We start from the raw sequence: 20,556 nt of genomic DNA on the forward strand, positions 1-20,556 counted from the left end.
AGGAGACGGCAGAGGAGAGGGGTGGAGACGGCAGAGGAGAGGGTAGGAGACGGCAGAGGAGAGGAGGTAGGAGACGGCAGAGGAGAGGGGGTAGGAGACAGCAGAGGAGAGGGGGTAGGAGACGGCAGAGGAGGAGGTGGGAGACGCGAGGGGAGGGGTGGGAGACGACAGAGGGGAGGGGGTAGGAGACGGCAGAGGAGAGGGGGTAGGAGATCGGCAGAGGAGGTAGGGAGGACGGCAGAGGAGAGGAGGTAGGAGACGGCAGAGGAGAGGGGGTAGGAGACGCAGAGGAGAGGGGGTGGAGACAGCAGAGGAGAGTGGGTAGGAGACGGCAGAGGGGAGGAGGTGGGAGACGGCAGAGGGAGGGGGTGGGAGAGCAGCAGAGGGAGGGGTAGGAGACGGCAGAGGGGAGGGTGGAGACAGAGAGGGAGGGGTAGGAGACAGCAGAGGAGAGGGGTAGGAGACGACAGAGGAGAGGGGTGGGAGACACAGAGGGAGGGGGTGGGAGACGACAGAGGGAGGTAGGAGACGGCAGAGGGGAGGGGGTAGGAGACGGCAGAGGAGAGGGGTAGGAGACGGCAGAGGAGAGGGGGTAGGAGACGGCAGAGGAGAGGGGGTAGGAGACGGCAGAGGAGAGAGGGTAGGAGACGGCAGAGGAGAGGGGTAGGAGACGGCAGAGGAGGGGGTAGGAGACGGCAGAGGAGAGGGGCAGGAGACGACAGAGGAGAGGGGGTAGGAGACGACAGAGGAGAGAGGGGTAGGAGACGGCAGAGGAGGGGGGTAGGAGACGGCAGAGGAGAGGGGTAGGAGACGGCAGAGGAGAGGGTAGGAGACGGCAGAGGAGGTAGGAGACGGCAGGAGGAGAGGAGGTAGGAGACGCAGAGGAGAGGGAGGTAGGAGACGGCAGAGGAGAGGGGGTAGGAGACGGCAGAGGAGAGGGGGGTAGGAGACGGCAGAGGGAGAGGTAGGAGACTGCAGAGGGAAGGGGTGGAGACGGAGAGGGAGGGGTGGGAGACGGAGAGGGAGGGAGACGAGGAGGAGGAGAGTGGGAGGCGGCAGAGGAGGGAGAGGAGGGTAGGAGACAGCAGAGGGAGGGGGTGGGAGACGGAGAGGGAGGGGTAGGAGACAGCAGAGGGGAGGGGTAGGAGACAGCAGAGGGAGGGGGTGGGAGACGACAGAGGGGAGGGGGTGGGAGACGACAGAGGGAGGGGGTGGGAGACGGCAGAGGGAGGGGTGGGAGACGACAGAGGAGAGAGGTGGAGACGGCAGAGGAGAGGGTGGGAGACGGCAGAGGAGAGGGGTAGGAGACGGCAGAGGGGAGGAGGTAGGAGACGGCAGAGGGGAGGGTGGAGACAGGAGAGGGAGGGGGTAGGAGACAGCAGAGAGGGAGGGGTAGGAGACGGAGAGGGAGGGGGTGGAGACAGAGACGACAGAGGAGGAGGAGGAGAGCAGAGAGGAGGGGTAGGAGACGGCAGAGGAGGAGGGGAGACAGCAGAGGGAGGGGGAGGAGACGGCAGAGGGAGGGGGCAGGAGACGACAGAGGGAGGAGGTAGGAGACGGCAGAGGAGAGGGGTAGGAGACGGCAGAGGAGGTAGGAGACGGCAGAGGAGAGGAGGTAGGGAGACCACAGAGGGAGGAGGTAGGAGACGCACAGAGGGAGGAGGTAGGAGACAGCAGAGGGAGGGGGTGGAGACGACAGAGGGAGGAGGTAGGACGACAGAGGAGGAGGTAGGGAGACGACAGAGGGAGGGGTAGGAGATCAGCAGAGGGGAGGGGTGGAGAGGCAGAGGGAGGGGGAGGAGAGGGAGGGAGGGGGGGGTGGGAGACAGCAGAGGGAGGGAGGTGGGAGACAGCAGAGGAGAGGAAGTAGGAGACGGCAGAGGGAGGGGTGGGAGACGGAGAGGGGAGGGGGTAGGAGACAGCAGAGGGGAGGAGGTAGGAGAGACAGAGGGAGGGGGTAGGAGACGGGAGAGGGAGGGTGGGAGACGGCAGAGGAGGGGGTGGGAGACGGAGAGGGGAGGGGGAGACGGCAGAGGAGAGGAGGTGGAGACGGAGAGGGGAGGGAGGTAGGAGACGGAGAGGGAGGGGGTGGGAGACGGGAGAGGGAGGGGGTGGGAGACGGAGAGGGAGGGAGGGGGTGGGAGACAGCAGAGGAGAGGAGGTGGGAGAGAGAGGCAGAGGGAGGAGGCAGGAGAGGCAGAGGGAGGGGTGAGGGAGGGAGAGGGAGGGGTGGAGAGGAGAGGGAGGGGGTGGGAGACGGAGAGGGAGGGGGAGGGGAGAGGGAGGGAGGGAGGCGGGAGAGGAGAGGGAGAGGGAGAGGGACGAGAGGGAGGGGGGTGGGAGACGAGGAGAGGGGAGGGTGGGAGACGGAGAGGGAGGGTGGGAGACGCGAGGAGGGGAGGGGGTGGGAGACGAGAGGGAGGGGGTGGAGAGCAGGAGAGGGGAGGTGGGAGAGAGGCAGAGGGGAGGGAGGTGGGAGACAGCAGAGGGAGAGGGTGGGAGACGGAGAGGGGAGGGGGTAGGAGACAGCAGAGGGAGGAGGTGGAGACGGGAGAGGAGGGGGTAGGGAGACGGCAGAGGGAGGGGGTGGGAGACGGCAGAGGAGAGGGGGGAGGAGACGGCAGAGGAGGGGGTGGGAGACAGCAGAGGGAGAGGGGGTGGAGACGAGAGAGGGAGGGGGAGGAGACGACGGAGGAGAGGGGGGTGGGAGACAGAGGAGGAGGGGGTGGGAGACGACAGAGGGAGGGGGTGGGAGACAGAGGGAGGTGGGAGACAGGGAGGAGGAGGGAGAGGGAGAGGAGGGAGGAGGGGAGGGTGGGAGACAGAGGAGAGGGGGTAGGGAGACGGCAGAGGAGGGGTAGGAGACGGCAGAGGAGGGTAGGAGACGGCAGAGGGAGAGGGGGTGGGAGACGGCAGAGGAGAGGGGGGGAGACGGCAGAGGAGAGGGGGTAGGAGACTGGCAGAGGAGAGGGGGAGGAGACAGCAGAGGAGAGGGGGTGGAGACAGCAGAGGAGAGGGGTAGGAGACTGAGAGGAGGGAGGTAGGAGACGGCAGAGGAGGGGGTGGGAGACGGAGAGGAGAGGGGTAGGAGACAGCAGAGGAGAGGGGGTAGGAGACGGGAGAGGGAGGGGTAGGGAGACGGCAGAGGGGGGAGGTGGAGACGGAGAGGAGGGTGGGAGGCAGGAGAGGGCAGAGGAGAGGGGGTAGGAGACAGCAGAGAGAGGGGTAGGAGACGGCAGAGGAGAGGGTAGGAGACGGCAGAGGAGGGGGGGTGGAGACAGCAGAGGAGAGGGGTAGGAGACGACAGAGGGAGAGGGGTAGGAGACGACAGAGGAGGGGGGAGACGGCAGAGGGAGGGTGGGAGACGGCAGAGGGGAGGGGGTAGGAGACAGCAGAGGGGAGGGGTAGGAGACAGCAGAGGGAGGGGGTAGGAGAGCGGCAGAGGAGAGGGTGGGAGACGACAGAGGAGAGGGGGTAGGGAGACGCAGAGGGAGGGGGTGGGAGACGGCAGAGGAGGAGAGGGTAGGAGACGGCAGAGGAGAGGTGGAGGGAGAGGCAGGAGAGAGGGTGGAGACGGGCAGAGGGGAGGAGGTGGGAGACGGAGAGGGAGGGTGGGAGACGGCAGAGGGAGGGGGTAGGAGACGGCAGAGGGAGGGTGGAGACGGCAGAGGGAGGGGGTAGGAGACAGCAGAGGAGGGTAGGAGACAGCAGAGGGAGGAGGTGGAGACGACAGAGGGAGGGGGGGGGAGACGGCAGAGGAGAGGGGTGGAGACGGCAGAGGGGAGGGTAGGAGACGGCAGAGGGGAGAGGGGGTGGGAGACGGCAGAGAGAGGAGGTAGGAGACGGCAGAGGAGAGGGGTGGGAGACTGACAGAGGAGGAGGTAGGAGACAGCAGAGAGAGGAGGTAGGAGACGGCAGAGGGGAGGAGGGTGGGAGACGGCAGAGGGAGGGGGTAGGAGACAGCAGAGGGGGGTAGGAGACGGCAGAGGGGAGGGTGGGAGGCGGAGACGACAGAGGGAGGGGGTAGGAGACGGCAGAGGGAGGGGGTAGGAGACGGCAGAGGGGAGGAGGTGGGAGACAGCAGAGGGAGGGGCAGGAGACGGCAGAGGGAGGGGGTAGGAGACACAGAGGAGGGGGTAGGAGACGGGAGAGGGAGAGGGCAGGAGAGGCAGAGGGAGGGGGTAGGAGACGGCAGAGGAGAGGGGGTAGGAGACAGACAGAGGGAGGGAGGGAGACAGCAGAGGAGAGGAGGTAGGAGACAGCAAGAGGGAGGGGTGGGAGACGGCAGAGGGAGGGGGGTAGGAGACGACAGAGGAGGAGGGTAGGAGACGACAGAGGGAGGGGGTGGAGACGGCAGAGGAGGGTGGGAGACGCGGGAGAGGAGAGGGGGAGGAGACAGCAGAGGAGAGGAGGTGGGAGACGGCAGAGGGAGGAGGGGTAGGAGACAGGAGAGGAGAGGGGTGGAGACGGAGAGGGAGGGGGGTGGGAGACGGGAGAGGGAGGGGGTAGGAGACAGCAGAGGGGAGGAGGTAGGAGACGACAGAGGGGAGGGGGTAGGAGACGGAGAGGGAGGGGGTGGAGACGGGAGAGGGAGGGTGGGAGACGGAGAGGGGAGGGAGGAGACAGCAGAGGAGAGGAGGTGGGAGACGGAGAGGGAGGAGGTAGGAGACGGGAGAGGGAGGGGGTGGGAGACGGGAGAGGGGAGGGGGTGGGAGAGGCAGGGGAGAGGAGGGAGGGAGACAGCAGAGGAGAGGAGGTGGGAGACGGCAGAGGGGAGGAGGTAGGAGACGGCAGAGGGGAGGGGTGGGAGACGGAGGGAGGGGGTGGGAGACGGGAGAGGGAGGGGGTGGGAGACGGGAGAGGGGAGGGGGTGGGAGACGGGAGAGGGAGGGAGGGAGACAGCAGAGGAGAGGAGGGAGTGGGAGAGAGGGAGGGAGAGGGGAGGGTGGGAGACGGAGAGAGGTGGGAGACGGGAGAGGAGGGGGGTGGGAGACAGCAGAGGAGAGGAGGTGGGGAGACGGAGAGGGAGGGGGTGGGAGACGGGAGAGGGGAGGGGGTGGGAGACGGGAGAGGAGGGAGGGGGTGGGAGACAGCAGAGGAGAGGAGGTGGGAGACGCAGAGGGAGGAGGTAGGAGACGGCAGAGGAGGGAGGGGGTGGGAGACGGGAGAGGGGAGGGGGTAGGAGACAGCAGAGGGGAGGGGGTGGGAGACGGGAGAGGGGAGGGGGTGGGAGACGACAGAGGGGAGGGGGTGGGAGACGGCAGAGGAGAGGGGGTAGGAGACGGCAGAGGAGAGGGGTGGGAGACGGCAGAGGAGAGGGGTAGGAGACGGCAGAGGGAGGAGGTAGGAGACGGCAGAGGGGAGGGGGTGGGAGACGGGAGAGGGGAGGGGGTAGGAGACAGCAGAGGGGAGGGGGTAGGAGACGGGAGAGGGGAGGGGGTGGGAGACAGAGACGACAGAGGGGAGGAGGTAGGAGACGACAGAGGGGAGGGGGTAGGAGACGGCAGAGGGGAGGGGTAGGAGACAGACAGAGGAGAGGGGGTAGGAGACGGCAGAGGAGAGGGGGTAGGAGACGGCAGAGGAGAGGGGGTAGGAGACGGCAGAGGAGAGGAGGTAGGAGACGGCAGAGGAGAGGGGGTAGGAGACAGCAGAGGAGAGGGTAGGAGACGGCAGAGGAGGAGGTGGGAGCGGCGGGGAGGTGGGAGACTGGCAGAGGGAGGGGGTGGGAGACGACAGAGGGGAAGGGGTAGGAGACGACAGAGGAGAGGGGGTAGGAGACGGCAGAGGAGGTAGGAGACGGCAGAGGAGAGGAGGTAGGAGACGGCAGAGGAGAGGAGGTAGGAGACGGCAGAGGAGAGGGGGTAGGAGACGGCAGAGGAGAGGGGGTAGGAGACGGCAGAGGAGAGGGGGTAGGAGACGGCAGAGGAGAGGGGGTAGGAGACGGCAGAGGGGAGGAGGTGGGAGACGGCAGAGGGGAGGAGGTGGGAGACGGCAGAGGGAGGGGTGGGAGACGGCAGAGGAGGTGGGGAGACGGCGAGGGGAGGGGTGGGAGACCGACAGAGGGGGGGTAGGAGACAGCAGAGGAGAGGGGTAGGAGACTTACAGAGGAGAGGGGTAGGAGACGACAGAGGAGAGGGGGTGGGAGACGACAGAGGGAGGGGGTGGGAGACGACAGAGGGGAGGGGGTAGGAGACGGCAGAGGGAGGGGGTAGGAGACGGCAGAGGAGAGGGGTAGGAGACGGCAGAGGAGAGGGGGAGGAGGACGGCAGAGGAGAGGGGTAGGAGACGGCAGAGGAGAGGGGGTAGGAGACGGCAGGAGGAGAGGGGGTAGGAGACAGCAGAGGAGAGGGGGTAGGAGACGGCAGAGGAGAGGGGGTAGGAGACGGCAGAGGAGAGGGGTAGGAGACGGCAGGGAGGGGGTAGGAGACGGCAGAGGAGAGGGGGTAGGAGACGGCAGAGGAGAGGGGTAGGAGACGGCAGAGGAGAGGGGGAGGAGAGCGAGGAGAGGGGGTAGGAGACGGCAGAGGAGAGGGGGTAGGAGATGGGAGAGGAGGTAGGAGACGGCAGAGGAGAGGAGGTAGGAGACGGCAGAGGAGAGGGGGTAGGAGACGGCAGAGGAGAGGGGGTAGGAGACGGCAGAGGAGAGGAGGTAGGAGACGGCAGAGGGGAGGGGGTAGGAGACGGCAGAGGGGAGGGGGTAGGAGACGGCAGAGGGGAGGGGGTAGGAGACGGAAGAGGGGAGGGGGTAGGAGACGGAAGAGGAGAGGGGGTAGGAGACGGAAGAGGAGAGGAGGTAGGAGACAGCAAAGACTGTAGAGGAGAATTTGGCAGTAAGTCTAACTGGCCTCACAACCACAGACCACCAGGTGTAACCACACCAGCCCAGGACCTCCACATCCGGCTTCTTCACCTGCAGGATCGTCAGACCAGCCACCCGGACCACTGAATAAACTGTCAGAAACAGTCTCAGGGAAGCTCATCTGTGTGCTCGTCGTTCTCACCAGGGTCTTGACCTGACTGCAGCTCGGTGTCCTCACAGACTTCAGTGTGCAAATGCTCACCTTCGATGGCCACTGGCACGCTGGAGAAATGTGCTCTTCACGGATGAATCCCGGTTTCAACTGATGGTGTTGTGTGGGCAAGCGGTTTGCCGATGTCAACATTGTGAACAGAGTGCCCCATGGTGGCGGTGGGGTTATGGTATGGGCAGGCATAAGCTACGAACAACGAACACAATTGCATTTTAATCTATGGCAATTTGAATGCACAGAGATACCATGACGAGATCCTGAGGCCCATTGTCGTGCCATTCATCACCTCATGTTTCAGCATGATAATGCACGGCCCCATGTCGCAAGGATCTGTACACAATTCCTGGAAGCAGAAAATGTCCCAGTTGTTACATGGCCTGCATACTCACCAGACATGTCACCCATTGAGCATGTTTAGGATGCTCTGGATTGACGTGTACGACAGCATTATCCAGTTCCCGCCAATATTCAGCAACTTCGCACAGCAATTGAAGAGGAGTAGGACAACATTCCAATCAACAGCCTGATCAACTCTATGCGAAGGAGACGTGTCACCCTGCATGAGGCAAATGGTGGTCATACCAGATACAGACTCGTTTTCTGATCCAGGCCCCTACCTTTTTTACTAGGGTATCTGTGACCAACAGATGCATATCTGTATTCCCAGTCATATGAAATCCATAGTTTAGAGCCTAATGAATTTATTTCAATTGACTGATTTCCTTACATGAACTAACTCAGTAAAATATTTGAAATTGTTGCATGTTGCGTTTATATTTTTGTTCATTGTAGCTACATCGCTTTGATGTTATAAAAAATCTTGTCCAAAAGGAAACCACATGATTTCCAAAATATCTGGCACTCCACCAATCAGGCCCTTATGGTAGAGTGGTCAGACGGAAGCCACTCCTCAGTAAAAGGCACGACAGCCCGCTTGGAGTTGCCAAAAGGCACCTAAAAGACTCAGACCATGAGAAACAAGATTCTCTGGTCTGATGAAACCAAGATTGAACTCTTTGGCCTGAATGCAAAGTCTCACGTCTGGAGGAAACCTGGCACCATCCCTACGGTGAAGCATGGTGGTGGCAGCATCATGCTGTGGGGATGTTTTTCAGCGACAGGGAGACCAGTCAGGATCAAGGGAAAGATTAAAAGAGCAAAGTACAGAGAGATCCTTGATGAAAACCTGCTCTAGAGCGCTCAAGATCTCAGACTGGGGCGAAAGTTCACCTTCCAACAGGACAACGACCCTAAGCACACAGCCAAGACAACGCAGGAGTGGCTTCAGGACAAGTCTCAATGTACAGTGAGGGAAAAAAGTATTTGATCCACTGCTGATTTTGTACGTTTGCCCACTGACAAAGAAATGATCAGTCTATAATTCTAATGGTAGGTTTATTTGAACAGTGAGAGACAGAATAACAACAAAAAAATCCAGAAAAACGCATGTCAAAAATGTTATAAATTGATTTGCATTTTAAATGAGGGAAATAATTATTTGACCCCCTCTCAATCAGAAAGATTTCTGGCTCCCAGGTGTCTTTTATACAGGTAACGAGCTGAGATTAGGAGCATGCTCTTGAAGGGAGAAACTCTCCACCATGGCCAAGACCAAAGAGTTCTCCAAGGATGTCAGGGACAAGATTGTAGACCTACACAAGGCTGGAATGGGCTACAAGACCATCGCCAAGCAGCTTGGTGAGAAGGTGACAACAGTTGGTGCGATTATTCGCAAATGGAAGAAACACAAAATAAACTGAAAATCTCCCTCGGCCTGGGGCTCCATGCAAGATCTCACCTCATGGAGTTGCAATGATCATGAGAACGGTGAGGAATCATCCCAGAACTACATGGGAGGATCTTGTCAATGATCTCAAGGCAGCTGGGACCATAGTCACCAAGAAAACAATTGGTAACACACTACGCCGTGAAGGACTGAAATCCTGCAGCGCCCGCAAGGTCCCCCTGCTCAAGAAAGCACATATACAGGCCTGTATGAAGTTTGCCAATGAACATCTGAATGATTCAGAGGAGAACTGGGTGAAAGTGTTGTGGTCAGATGAGACCAAAATCGAGCTCTTTGGCATCAACTCAACTCGCCGTATTTGGAGGAGGAGGAATGCTGCCTATGACCCCAAGAACACAATCCCCACCGTCAAACATGGAGGTGGAAACATTATGCTTTGGGGTGTTTTTCTGCTAAGGGGACAGGACGACTTCACCTTCAGGGACGATGGACGCGGCCATGTACCGTCAAAATCGTGGATGAGAACCTCCTTCCCTCAGCCAGGGCATTGAAAATGGGTCGTGGATGGGTATTCCAGCATGACAATGACCCAAAACACACGGCCAAGGCAACAAAGGAGTGGCTCAAGAAGAGGCACATTAAGGTCCTGGAGTGGCCTAGCCAGTCTCCAGACCTTAATCCCATAGTAAATCTGTGGAGGGAGCTGAAGGTTCGAGTTGCCAAACGTCAGCCTCGAAACCTTAATGACTTGGAGAAGATCTGCAAAGAGGAGTGGGACAAAATCCCTCCTGAGATGTGTGCAAACCTGGTGGCCAACTACAAAGAAACATCTGACCTCTGTGATTGCCAACAAGGGTTTTGCCACCAAGTACTAAGTCATGTTTTGCAGAGGGGTCAAATACTTATTTCCCTCATTAAAATCCAAATCAATTTATAACATTTTTTACATGCGTTTTTCTGGATTTTTTTGTTGTTATTCTGTCTCTCACTGTTCAAATAAACCTACCATTAAAATTAGACTGAGCATGTCTTTGTCAGTGGGCAAACGTACAAATTCAGCAGGGGATCAAATACTTTTCCCCCCTCACTGTACTTGAGTGGCCCAGCCAGAGCCCAGACTTGAACCCGATCGAACATCTCTTGAGAGACCTGAAAATATCTGTGAAGTGACGCTCCCCATCCAACCTGACAGAGCTTGAGGGGATCTGCAGAGAAGAACGGAAGAAACTCCCCAAATACAGGTGTGCCAAGCTTGTAGCGTCATACCCAAGAAGACTCGAGGCTGTAATCGCTGCCAAAGGTGCTTCAACAAAGTACTGAGTAAAGGGTCTGAATACTTATTTAAAATGTTATATTTCAGTTTTTTATTTTTTAATACATTTGAAAAAAATGTAAAAAAAAAAAAAAAAAAAGTTTTTTGCTTTGTCATTATGGGGTATTGTGTGTAGATTGATGACGAAAAACAACAACAATTCAATCGATTTTAGAATAAGGCTGTAACGTAACAAAATGTGGAAAAAGTCAAGGGGTCTGAATACACTGTGTGTGTGTGTGTGTGTATATATATATATATATATATATATATATATATATATATATATATATATATATATTTTTTTTATCGGTTACCACAGCCATGGAGACATTGGAGATAGCAGAGAAGACTCAGGAGTCATTTAAATAAACCACCATCTTGGGTCACTGTCTCAAAAGGACCATAGACGTTCTGGATATCCACGTGGGAAATGTGTAAATGAGATGAAAATTAGAGAGGTGAAAGAGAGGCGACACAGAAAACAGAGGACTTTGGGGGGAATGAGCCAATACACAATAGTTAACATAACAGGGATAATTATGCTGAGAATGCAACTGAGAGAAAGAACAAATATGACAGAAAGATAAAAAGGTTTCAACTCCACTCATCTGATCAGACCAGAGAAACCGGGGAAACTGGATGACGCAACGAACACACACACACACACACACACACACCCCTCTGAATAGTTCTCCCTGGTGTGCTGGTAGAAGTAGATTGTGTTTGGACAACGAGCTCTCAGCAGTCCGACTCCCTAAGCTATACACAGTGAACTCTGGTTACCTAGTGATATGTAGTGGGTGCAGCAGCTTCACGGAATAATGTCAGACTCGCGTCATGCTCCGACTGGCCTAATCTATCCAACAGCCTCGTCTCAGGGGAAACCTTGACGAATGAGTGTGTGCGTGCGCTACATCAATGTACCTCTTCTGAATAGCTCCTGGAGGCTGTCGGCACTCTGACTGAGGACAGCCCAGACCTCCTCCTCCTGAAGTGGACCTCCTCGCACCTCCAGAGCTTCAGCCAGAGACACATGCATCGTCCCTGGAAGGAGAAAATACACACATTAAAAAAAAAAAAAAACATGCTAAGTGGGGACATTGACTTACAGTATATTGCTTTATATTACAAAACCATGGATTTGCATCATCCCTGGGGGACAGAAATAACTAAAACACATTTTTTTTTTTTAAACGTACTTTAGCTTAGTGATTTGTTGTAATTGGGGGGTTTCATTCGAGGGAGTAGGGATCTCCTGTAAACAGAGCTTATGTTATGTGATTCATTCTTCCATATGATATTTAAAACCTCAGGAGGAGTTGGAGAACGCTTGCAGTAATTCAGTGTGTGTGTCACTACTCCCAACACCAGCACTGTAATAAGGGCTAGGTCTCTCATCACATCCTGCTCGCCTCCAGCTGAGACAGCAGAATCACATGCTGCTGAAGTAACTCAACAGCCCACTGAAGTAACTCAACAGCCCACTGAAGTAACTCAACAGCCCACTGAAGTAACTCAACAGCCCACTGAAGTAACTCAACAGCCCACTGAAGTAACTCAACAGCCCACTGAAGTAACTCAACAGCCCACTGAAGTAACTCAACAGCCCACTGAAGTAACTCAACAGCCCACTGAAGTAACTGACAGCTTGCTGTTGGCTTCTCGAGAGCTGGCTGGCGAGGGGATTTACTTGTGTGAGGAATAACACACGACTCCCTCTGAGAACACAGGAGAATACTATATCAGAGAAAAAAAATGCCCGAAAATGTACCAAAGACTCCAGCCACCTGAGACATGGCCTGTTCTACACGCTCCAGTCCGGTGCATCAAGACTTAGACCAACAGACTCAAACAGCTTCTAGACGGTTTAAATGGCTAACAACTCCTGCTCTCTCTCTCTCCCACAGACTATCCACACTGACTCTGTGCCCATCCACTGGTCTCTACCCACTCAGACACAACCGACGCTGCTGCTAAAATGATTATTGATTAGATTTATTACTCCATTACGCTGCTGTCAATTGATTATTGATTGCCATTACATTAGTATCTATCTATTTATCCTATTACTATTCACTATTACTCCTGTTTACATGTATATATTACCATAAGTATTTATATATTCCTGCTACTAGTTACTTTTCAGCCATGTTTACACTGAGTGAATAAAACATTAGGAACAGGTTCCTAATATTAAGTTGCACCCCCTTTTGCCATCAGAACAACCTCAATTGGTCGGGGCGTGGACTCTAATAAAAAGCGTTCCACAGGGATGCTGGCCCATACCGTTCCACAGGGATGCTGGCCCATACCGTTCCACAGGGATGCTGGCCCATACCGTTCCACAGGGATGCTGGCCCAGGTTGACTCCAATCTTACAGTTAGTGTCAAATTGGCTGGATGTCCTTTGGGTGGTGGACCATTCTTGATACACATGGGGAAACTGTTGAGCGTGAAAAACCCAGCAGCGTTGCAGTTCTTGACACAAACCGGTGCACCTAGCACCTACTACCATAACCTGTTCAAAAAGACACAAATATTTTGTCCATTTGAATGGACACATACAAAATGAATGTCTCAATTCTTATTTAATTGAAGTGGATTTAACAAGTGACATCAATAAGAGATCATAGCTTTCACCTGGTCAGTCTGTCATGGAGAGAGCAGGTGTTCCTAATATTTTGTACACTCAGTGTCTATCCTACTACATTAAAATGGTCACTTTTTATCTATAAACCCACCTCAACCACTCCAGTCTCCCTGCACATTTAATAAGGAACTGGAACAGACCTGTATATACTTGCATGTTTCTTTAACTCACGTCGTAGTTCTTGTGTGGTTTTGTATTTTTATTCTATTTGAATTTTTTTATTCCATATTATTATTATAACTGCATTGGAAAGCGTTTCAGAGAGCTAGTCTGTTGCCTGACGAATCAAACTGAATTCTTCCGCTGATCTGTGTTCGCTACATACTTCAGTCAGTCTGCAATCACTGAAGTTGTTTATGGTATCGTCAAAATGAGGGGTGTGTATAAAAACAGTAAAATCAGCAATTGGATCATCTCTAACCAAGCAGAGTAGCAAAGCCAATGACACATTTTCAAAACTCCGCCTGTGTTCTGGCTCTGGCTCAACCCATCGGTTTCTGGGACCAATCAGGAAGTTTAGAATGTGCTTGCGTTCTAGAAATCGTCTGGGAGGTACCCAGATCCAGACTCATTGTGGAGAAGAAACCAATGTCGGGGGTGTAGCGTTTGACTGGAGTTTGTTCCTGTTCTCGATCCTACCAACCAACCATGGAGATATGTAGAAGTCGAAAACAGTGTTCTCTGGCAACAGGGGCCTCCTTGGAGATGTTAAGCCCGGACACAGACCAGAAACAGCTTCGCCACCCTGGATCCGGAGGTACCTGCAACTTCGTCCTCTATTCGGTCTCCCTCTCCGGTGGCTTCTATCTCGGGTTCAGATCCTCAGAGCTCCCACCCTTATCAGACCGTGAGGCTGTCAGACTCCGGTCCATTCATCATTCACGATGGATACTACAGCTGGCGTGGTACATCGGGCCCCACCACCCTTCGGTTTTGCAAAACCCCTCGAGGCCAAAGAACGTCCGGACCTCCTCAGCCAGTGCACCAGCTGTCGTCATCTGCAGTTCTATTGTAAGAAACATCTTGGTTCCCAAAGCAAAAACCCTGTGCTATCCTGGAGCTCGAGCATGGGACATCACAAGGCTGCTTCCAACCGTTCTACGACAGATGCCGGGAGCGGACGCTGTCGTAGCCCATGTCGGGTCAAACGACATCAGGAGGGCTAGCTCGGAACTTCTGAAAATTGATTTTAAAAAGAACTGATTCCAGCACTGAAAGATTTTAAAAAGCGGACAATTATTTCAAGTCCAGTACCATCGTTGGGCCGCAGGTGTGAAAAGATTCTGCAGGCTACTGGCACTACACACCTGGCTAAAACAATTACTGTAGCTCTGTTGGAATCACTTTTATAGATACCTTCGACACCTTCTGGAAACAGAAGACGCTCTACAGGAATGACAGAGTCAATCCAAATCATCTTGGCTCCTGGACTCTGTCCAGGCATTTCAAGGCTGCGTCGAGACAATGCCTTGTCAATGACACAAGAACAGCTCAGTTAATCCCTACCATTGTAATTTAATGTATGTCCCCCTGACTGACCTGAATGCCTCTGTTGATCCTACAGCTATTGTATGCAGTAGTCATGTGCCTATGAACCAGAGTTATACTGTTAGCACTGAGGCGGTGTGCCCTAGTAGGAAGTCCGCATTAAGCCATTACTCCTGTTCTGCTCTGTTTCTAGAGGCCAACTTGAATTACTTTGCTGCAGTACAGTAGCAGACAGGTCAACCTGACACACTTCTTCCAGGTTAGTGCCCGGTGCAGGACAGAGAACGGGTTCTACCATAGCTATGGGCGGAGTCCTAAATGGCCCTTGCCAAAAGGGCAATTCCAGCGTTATGATGTGACAATTGCACACAAAATGAGAAACAAAAATGTCTCACAGAATTGACTTATCAAGCATAAATGAAAATTTAAAAATTCTAAAGTAATAGCACTCTGCTGGTGTAAAAAGAGCTTTATAAATAACATTTGATTTATACCACTTTGAAGTAACGGAAAAACCAAACTTGCGTTATGGATGTGACGGAAATGGACAGGCATTTTTTGGGAGAACGGACACATGGGCAAATGTCTGAATCTCAGTCTTCGGTTAAAATATGAATAACCACTTCGAAAGTAAGGCTTGGCTACACACTAAAACAACTAAATATAAAAATTGTCATTATACTTTAGAGAGGAACATTTACCGTAAAATTAGTGTTTATACTGTATATTAAAGATTTTATTCACCAAACTTCATCATAATACTTTTGTCATCTGAAAATGCAGTGTACCTCAAAGAACCAAGAAATCACCAGTATCTTGAATAGTTATTTCTTATCAAAGTGCACTCGTGGGTCCTGTCTTAACCAACCATAAAAACACAAAAATGTGCAAAAGAATGCATTTACAATTCTTTATTTGAAAATCTCTACGTTCGTTATGAATTAGAGCGCTGCATACCTCAACAATCATAGAAATATTTGCACTTTCATAATAACACTAGAGAAAAATGTTATGGATGTGACAGGGTCCCAAAAGACAGACAGACAATGATGACACTGCACTCCATTTAGAATATACAACATTTTAGTAATTTCCTTCTAGAGCATTAAATGAGATGTTTTATTTAAATATTAAAATGTTATTGTCAATCACCTATTGAGTAACATACAAAAACTAAATAATTTTTATTTTTTAAATAAAATCATGCTTTGTGTTAATCTCACACCCTTTAAATCTGCCAGCACATGCTCTATGAATTGGAGCTCCTCCACAAAAGGACACAGGGACTGGACGACTTGACCTGCAGCCACCCAAGCCTGGTCATCCTTGGCTGGCAAGACGTAAACAAATCCTGTGTGTGGTCGTTTCTCCTCAAGAACTGCATTTCCCACAGCATCAGAGTCTGTTTTTTTTCCTGTTACCAGTCCTACAAAACTTCCTGTATATACACAGAGTGACTAAACATTAGGAATACCTTCCTTTTTTTGGTCTTGCCCATTCACCCTCTGAATGGCACACATACACAATCCATGTCTCAATTGTCTCAAGGCTTAAAATTCATTATTTTACCTGTCTCCTTCCCTTCATCTACACTGATTTTAAATGGATTTAACAGGTGACATCAATAAGGGATCAAGTAGGAGAAGTGGCGCCGTAGAAGATGGCTGCCGTTTTATAGCCCTCTAACCAATTGTACTATTGTGTGTGTTTTTTCGCGTTATTTGTAATTTATTCTGTACATAATGTTTCTTCCACCGTCTCTTATGACCAAAAACAGCTTCTGGATATCAGGACAGCGATTACTCACCTCGTATTGGACAAAGATTTTTTCTTCAACGAGCCGGACGCCAAGGATATCCTACAGACACCCGACAAGGGCCAAATCCCCGTCATTTGCAGGAGAAAGAGATGGATATATCGTGGACGTAGGTCGGGGTGCCTTGTAAGGATCCGACCTAAGATTACGGTTATCCTACCAACGGGACATTAAAAACTGTAATATCATATGTTTCACCGAGTCGTGGCTGAACGACGACATGGACAACATACAGCTGATGGGATATACGCTACATCGGCAGGATAGAACGGCTGACTCCGGTAAGACAAGGGGTGGCGGTCTGTGTATATTGTAAACAACAGTTGGTGCACAAAATCTAATACTAAGGAAGTCTCGAGGTTTTGATCGCCTGAGGTAGAGTATCTCATGATAAGCTGTAGACCACACTATTTACCAAGATAATTTTCATCAATATTTTTCGTAGCTGTCTATCTACCACCACAAACCAATGCTGGCATTAAGATTGCACTCAATGAGCTGTATAAGGCCATAAGTAAACAGGAAAACGCTCATCCAGAGGCAGCGCTCCTAGTGGCCGCTTTCAAGGAGCGGGACTCTAACCCGGACGCTTATAAGAAATCCCGCTATGCCCTCCGACGAACCATCAAACAGGCAAAGAGTCAATACAGCACTAAGATTTAATCGTACTACCCCGGCTCTGACGCTCGTCGGATGTGGCAGGGCTTGAAAACTATTACAGACTACAAAAGGAAGCACAGCCGCGAGCTGCCCAGTGACACAAGCCTACCAGACGAGCTAAATCACTTCTATGCTCGCTTCGAGGCAAGCAACACTGAAGCATGCATGAGAGCACCAGCTGTTCCAGATGACTATGTGATCACACTCTCCATAGCCGATGTGAGTAAGACTTTTAAGCAGGTCAACATTCACAAGGCCGCAGGGCCAGGCGGATTACCAGGACGTGTACTCCGAGCATGTGCTGACCAACTGGCAAGTGTCTTCACTGACATTTTCAACATGTCCCTGACTGAGTCTGTAATACCAACATGTTTCAACCAGACCACTACAGTCACTGTGCCCAAGGATACTAAGAACCTGCCTAAATGACTACCGACCCGTAGCACTCACGTCTGTAGCCATGAAGTGCTTTGAAAGGCTGGTCATGGCTCACATCAACACCATTATCCCAGAAACCCTAGACCCACTCCAATTTGCATACCGCCAACAGATCCACAGATGATGCAATCTCTATTGCACTCCACACTGCCCTTACCCACCTGGACAAGAGGAACACCTACGTGAGAATGCTGTTCATTGACTACATGAGACAGCCTATAGGGAGGAGATCCGAGACTTGGCTGTGTGGTGCCAGTATAACAACCTCTCCCTCAACGTGATCAAGACAAAGGAGATTGTGGACTACAACAAAAAAAAAGAGGACTGAGCACGCCCCCATTCACATCGACTGTAGTGGAACAGGTTGAGAGCTTCAAGTTCCTTGGTGTCCACATCACCAATGAACTATCATGGTCCAAACACACCAAGACAGTCGTGAAGAGGGCACGACAAAGCCTATTCCCCCTCAGGAGACTGAAAAGATTTGGCATGGGTCCTCAGATCCTCAAAAAGATCTACAGCTGCACCATCGAGAGCATCTTGACTGGTTGCATCACCGCCTGGTATGGCAACTGCTCGGCCTCCGACCGCAAGGCACTACAGAGGGTAGTGCGTACGGCACAGTACATCACTGGGGCCAAGCTTCCTGACATCCAGGACCTCTATACCAGGCGGTGTCAGAGGAAGGCCCTCAAAATTGTCAAAGACTCCAGCCACCCTAGTCATAGACTGTTCTCTCTACTACCGCATGGCAAGCGGTACCGGAGCGCCAAGTCTAGGTCTCTTCTCAACAGCTTCTACCCCCAAGCCATAAGTCTCTTGAACAGCTAATCATTACTACCCAGACTATTTAAACTGCCCCCCACCCAAACCCCCCTTTTACGCTGCTGCTACTCTGTCTACTATTTATGCATAGTCAATTTAACTCTACCCACATGTACATATTACCTCAATTACCTCGACTAGCCGGTGCCCCCGCACATTGACTCTGCACCGGTACCCCCCTGTATATACAGTGAGGCAAAAAAGTATTTGATCCACTGCTGATTTTGTACGTTTGCCCACTGAAAAAGAAATGATCAGTCTATAATTTTAATGGTAGGTTTATTTGAACAGTGAGAGACAGAATAACAAAAAAAATGATTTGCATTTTAAACAAGGGAAATAAGTATTTCACCCCCTCTCAATCAGAAAGATTTCTGGCTCCCAGGTGTCTTTTATACAGGTAACGAGCTGAGATTAGGAGCACACTCTTAAAGGGAGTGCTCCTAATCTCAGTTTGTTACCTGTATAAAAGACACCTGTCCACAGAAGCAATCAATCAATCAGATTCCAAACTCTCCACCATGGACAAGACCAAAGAGCTCTCCAAGGATGTCAGGGACAAGATTGTAGACCTACACAAGGCTGGAATGGGCTACAAGACCGTCGCCAAGCAGCTTGGTGAGAAGGTGACAACAGTTGGTGCGATTATTCGCAAATGGAAGAAACACAAAATAACTGTCAATCTCCCTTGGCCTGGGGCTCCATGCAAAATCTCACCTTGTGGAGTTGCAATGATCATGAGAAGGGTGAGGAATCAGCCCAGAACTACACGGGAGGATCTTGTCAATGATCTCAAGGCAGCTGGGACCATAGTCACCAAGAAAACAATTGGTAACACACTACGCCATGAAGGACTGAAATCCTGCAGCGCCCACAAGGTCCCCCTGCTCAAGAAAGCACATATACAGGGCCATCTGAAGTTTGCCAATGAACATCTGAATGATTCAGAGGGGAACTGGGTGAAAGTGTTGGTCAGATGAGACCAAAATCGAGCTCTTTGCCATCAACTCAACTCGCTGTGTTTGGAGGAGGAATGCTGCCTATGACCCCAAGAACACCATCCCCACCGTCAAACATGGAGGTGGAAACATTATGCTTTGGGGGTGTTTTTCTGCTAAGGGGACAGGACAACATCACCGCATCAAAAGGGACGATGGACGGGGCCATCTTGGGTGAGAACCTCCTTCCCTCAGCCAGGGCATTGAAAATGGGTCGTGGATGGGTATTCCAGCAAGACAATGACCCAAAACACACGGCCAAGGCAACAAAGGAGTGGCTCAAGAAGAAGCACATTAAAGGTCCTGGAGTGGCCTAGCCAGTCTCCAGACCTTAATCCCATAGAAAATCTGTGGAGGGAGCTGAAGGTTCGAGTTGCCAAACGTCAGCCTCGAAACCTTAATGACTTGGAGAAAGATCTGCAAAGAGGAGTGGAACAAAATCCCTCCTGAGATGTGTGCAAACCTGGTAGCCAACTACAAGAAACGTCTGACCTATGTGATTGCCAACAAGGGTTTTGCCACCAAGTACTAAGTCATGTTTTGCAGAGGGGTCAAATACTTATTTCCCTCATTAAAATGCAAATCAATTTATAAAACATTTTACATGCGTTTTTCTGAATTTTTTTGTTGTTATTCTGTCTCTCACTGTTCAAATAAACCTACCATTAAAATTATAGACTGATCATGTCTTTGTCAGTGGGCAAACGTACAAAATCAGCAGGGGATCAAATCATTTTTCCCCCTCACTGTATATACACATCACCTTTGCCCTTAATGAAAGTAACTTTGCACAGAAGGGTTGCATACAATCATATGAAATGCATCCACAATAACAACCTTTCCTCAAAAACGTTACGGATGTGACACTGCCAATCCAAATAGGACTTCTATCTTCACTAGATTGGACAAACATTTATTTATCGTTTCATTAACCTTCCGATTTGGTCAGAAACACAGCGGCACAGATGTGAGTACCAAAAACAAGTTCTGTGAGCCATTGCCAAAAGCTATGAAATCTGGTTGACTGAAAATACTTATTTTGAGACTTTGTATCCTACTTTGTAGTAAAAAATAACATTCAATTTGGCAAATATAAAAGGCCAAAATGTAGTCACTTCGAAATACACACATTCAAGGTAAATATTTAAGTCGTTTAATTAGGAAATAAGCTATTTCGTTTTTCATGCTCAGGTTGACCTTACTATGGATATAATCCACTAATTAGGGAATAGGGTGTGAATAGTTTCATAGACATAACCTCATTTAGTTTAACTGCAGCACTTTAACATGTGTTCCACTAGAGACGTGTAATAACAAGTTCTGCTTGGGATAGTCCTCTTTGAATTCATTTCATACAGTCAAATGGAGGCATGGCCTGAGAACAAGTCTAGATTATGTAGGGTCTACATTCAAATCAGTCTCAATTCGTCTGGGCATGGACTCCACGAGGTGTTGAAAGCGTTCCACAGGGATGCTGGCCCATGTTGACTCCAATGCTTCCCAGAGTTGTGTCAAGTTGACTGGATGTCCTTTGGTTGGTGGATCATTCTTGATAAACACGGGAAACGGTTGAGCATGAAAAATGCAG

General features: G+C 51.7%; 1 protein-coding gene across 3 annotated transcripts in view; it reads right to left on the minus strand.

The window, feature by feature from the left end:
* Positions 1-20,556, minus strand: part of ptpn13 (protein tyrosine phosphatase non-receptor type 13) — a 145,976-nt gene that overhangs the window by 112,054 nt on the left and 13,366 nt on the right. For all 3 annotated transcript variants that reach the window (XM_041885337.2, XM_041885338.2, XM_041885336.2), the window contains exon 2: positions 11,018-11,137. In XM_041885337.2, the coding sequence (XP_041741271.1) occupies positions 11,018-11,132 (115 nt within the window). In that variant the 5' untranslated portion in view covers positions 11,133-11,137. The remainder of the gene's footprint in view (positions 1-11,017; positions 11,138-20,556) is intronic.

The sequence above is a fragment of the Coregonus clupeaformis genome, chromosome 9 (assembly GCF_020615455.1).
Source record: "Coregonus clupeaformis isolate EN_2021a chromosome 9, ASM2061545v1, whole genome shotgun sequence".
Classification (NCBI taxonomy): Eukaryota; Metazoa; Chordata; class Actinopteri; order Salmoniformes; family Salmonidae; genus Coregonus; species Coregonus clupeaformis.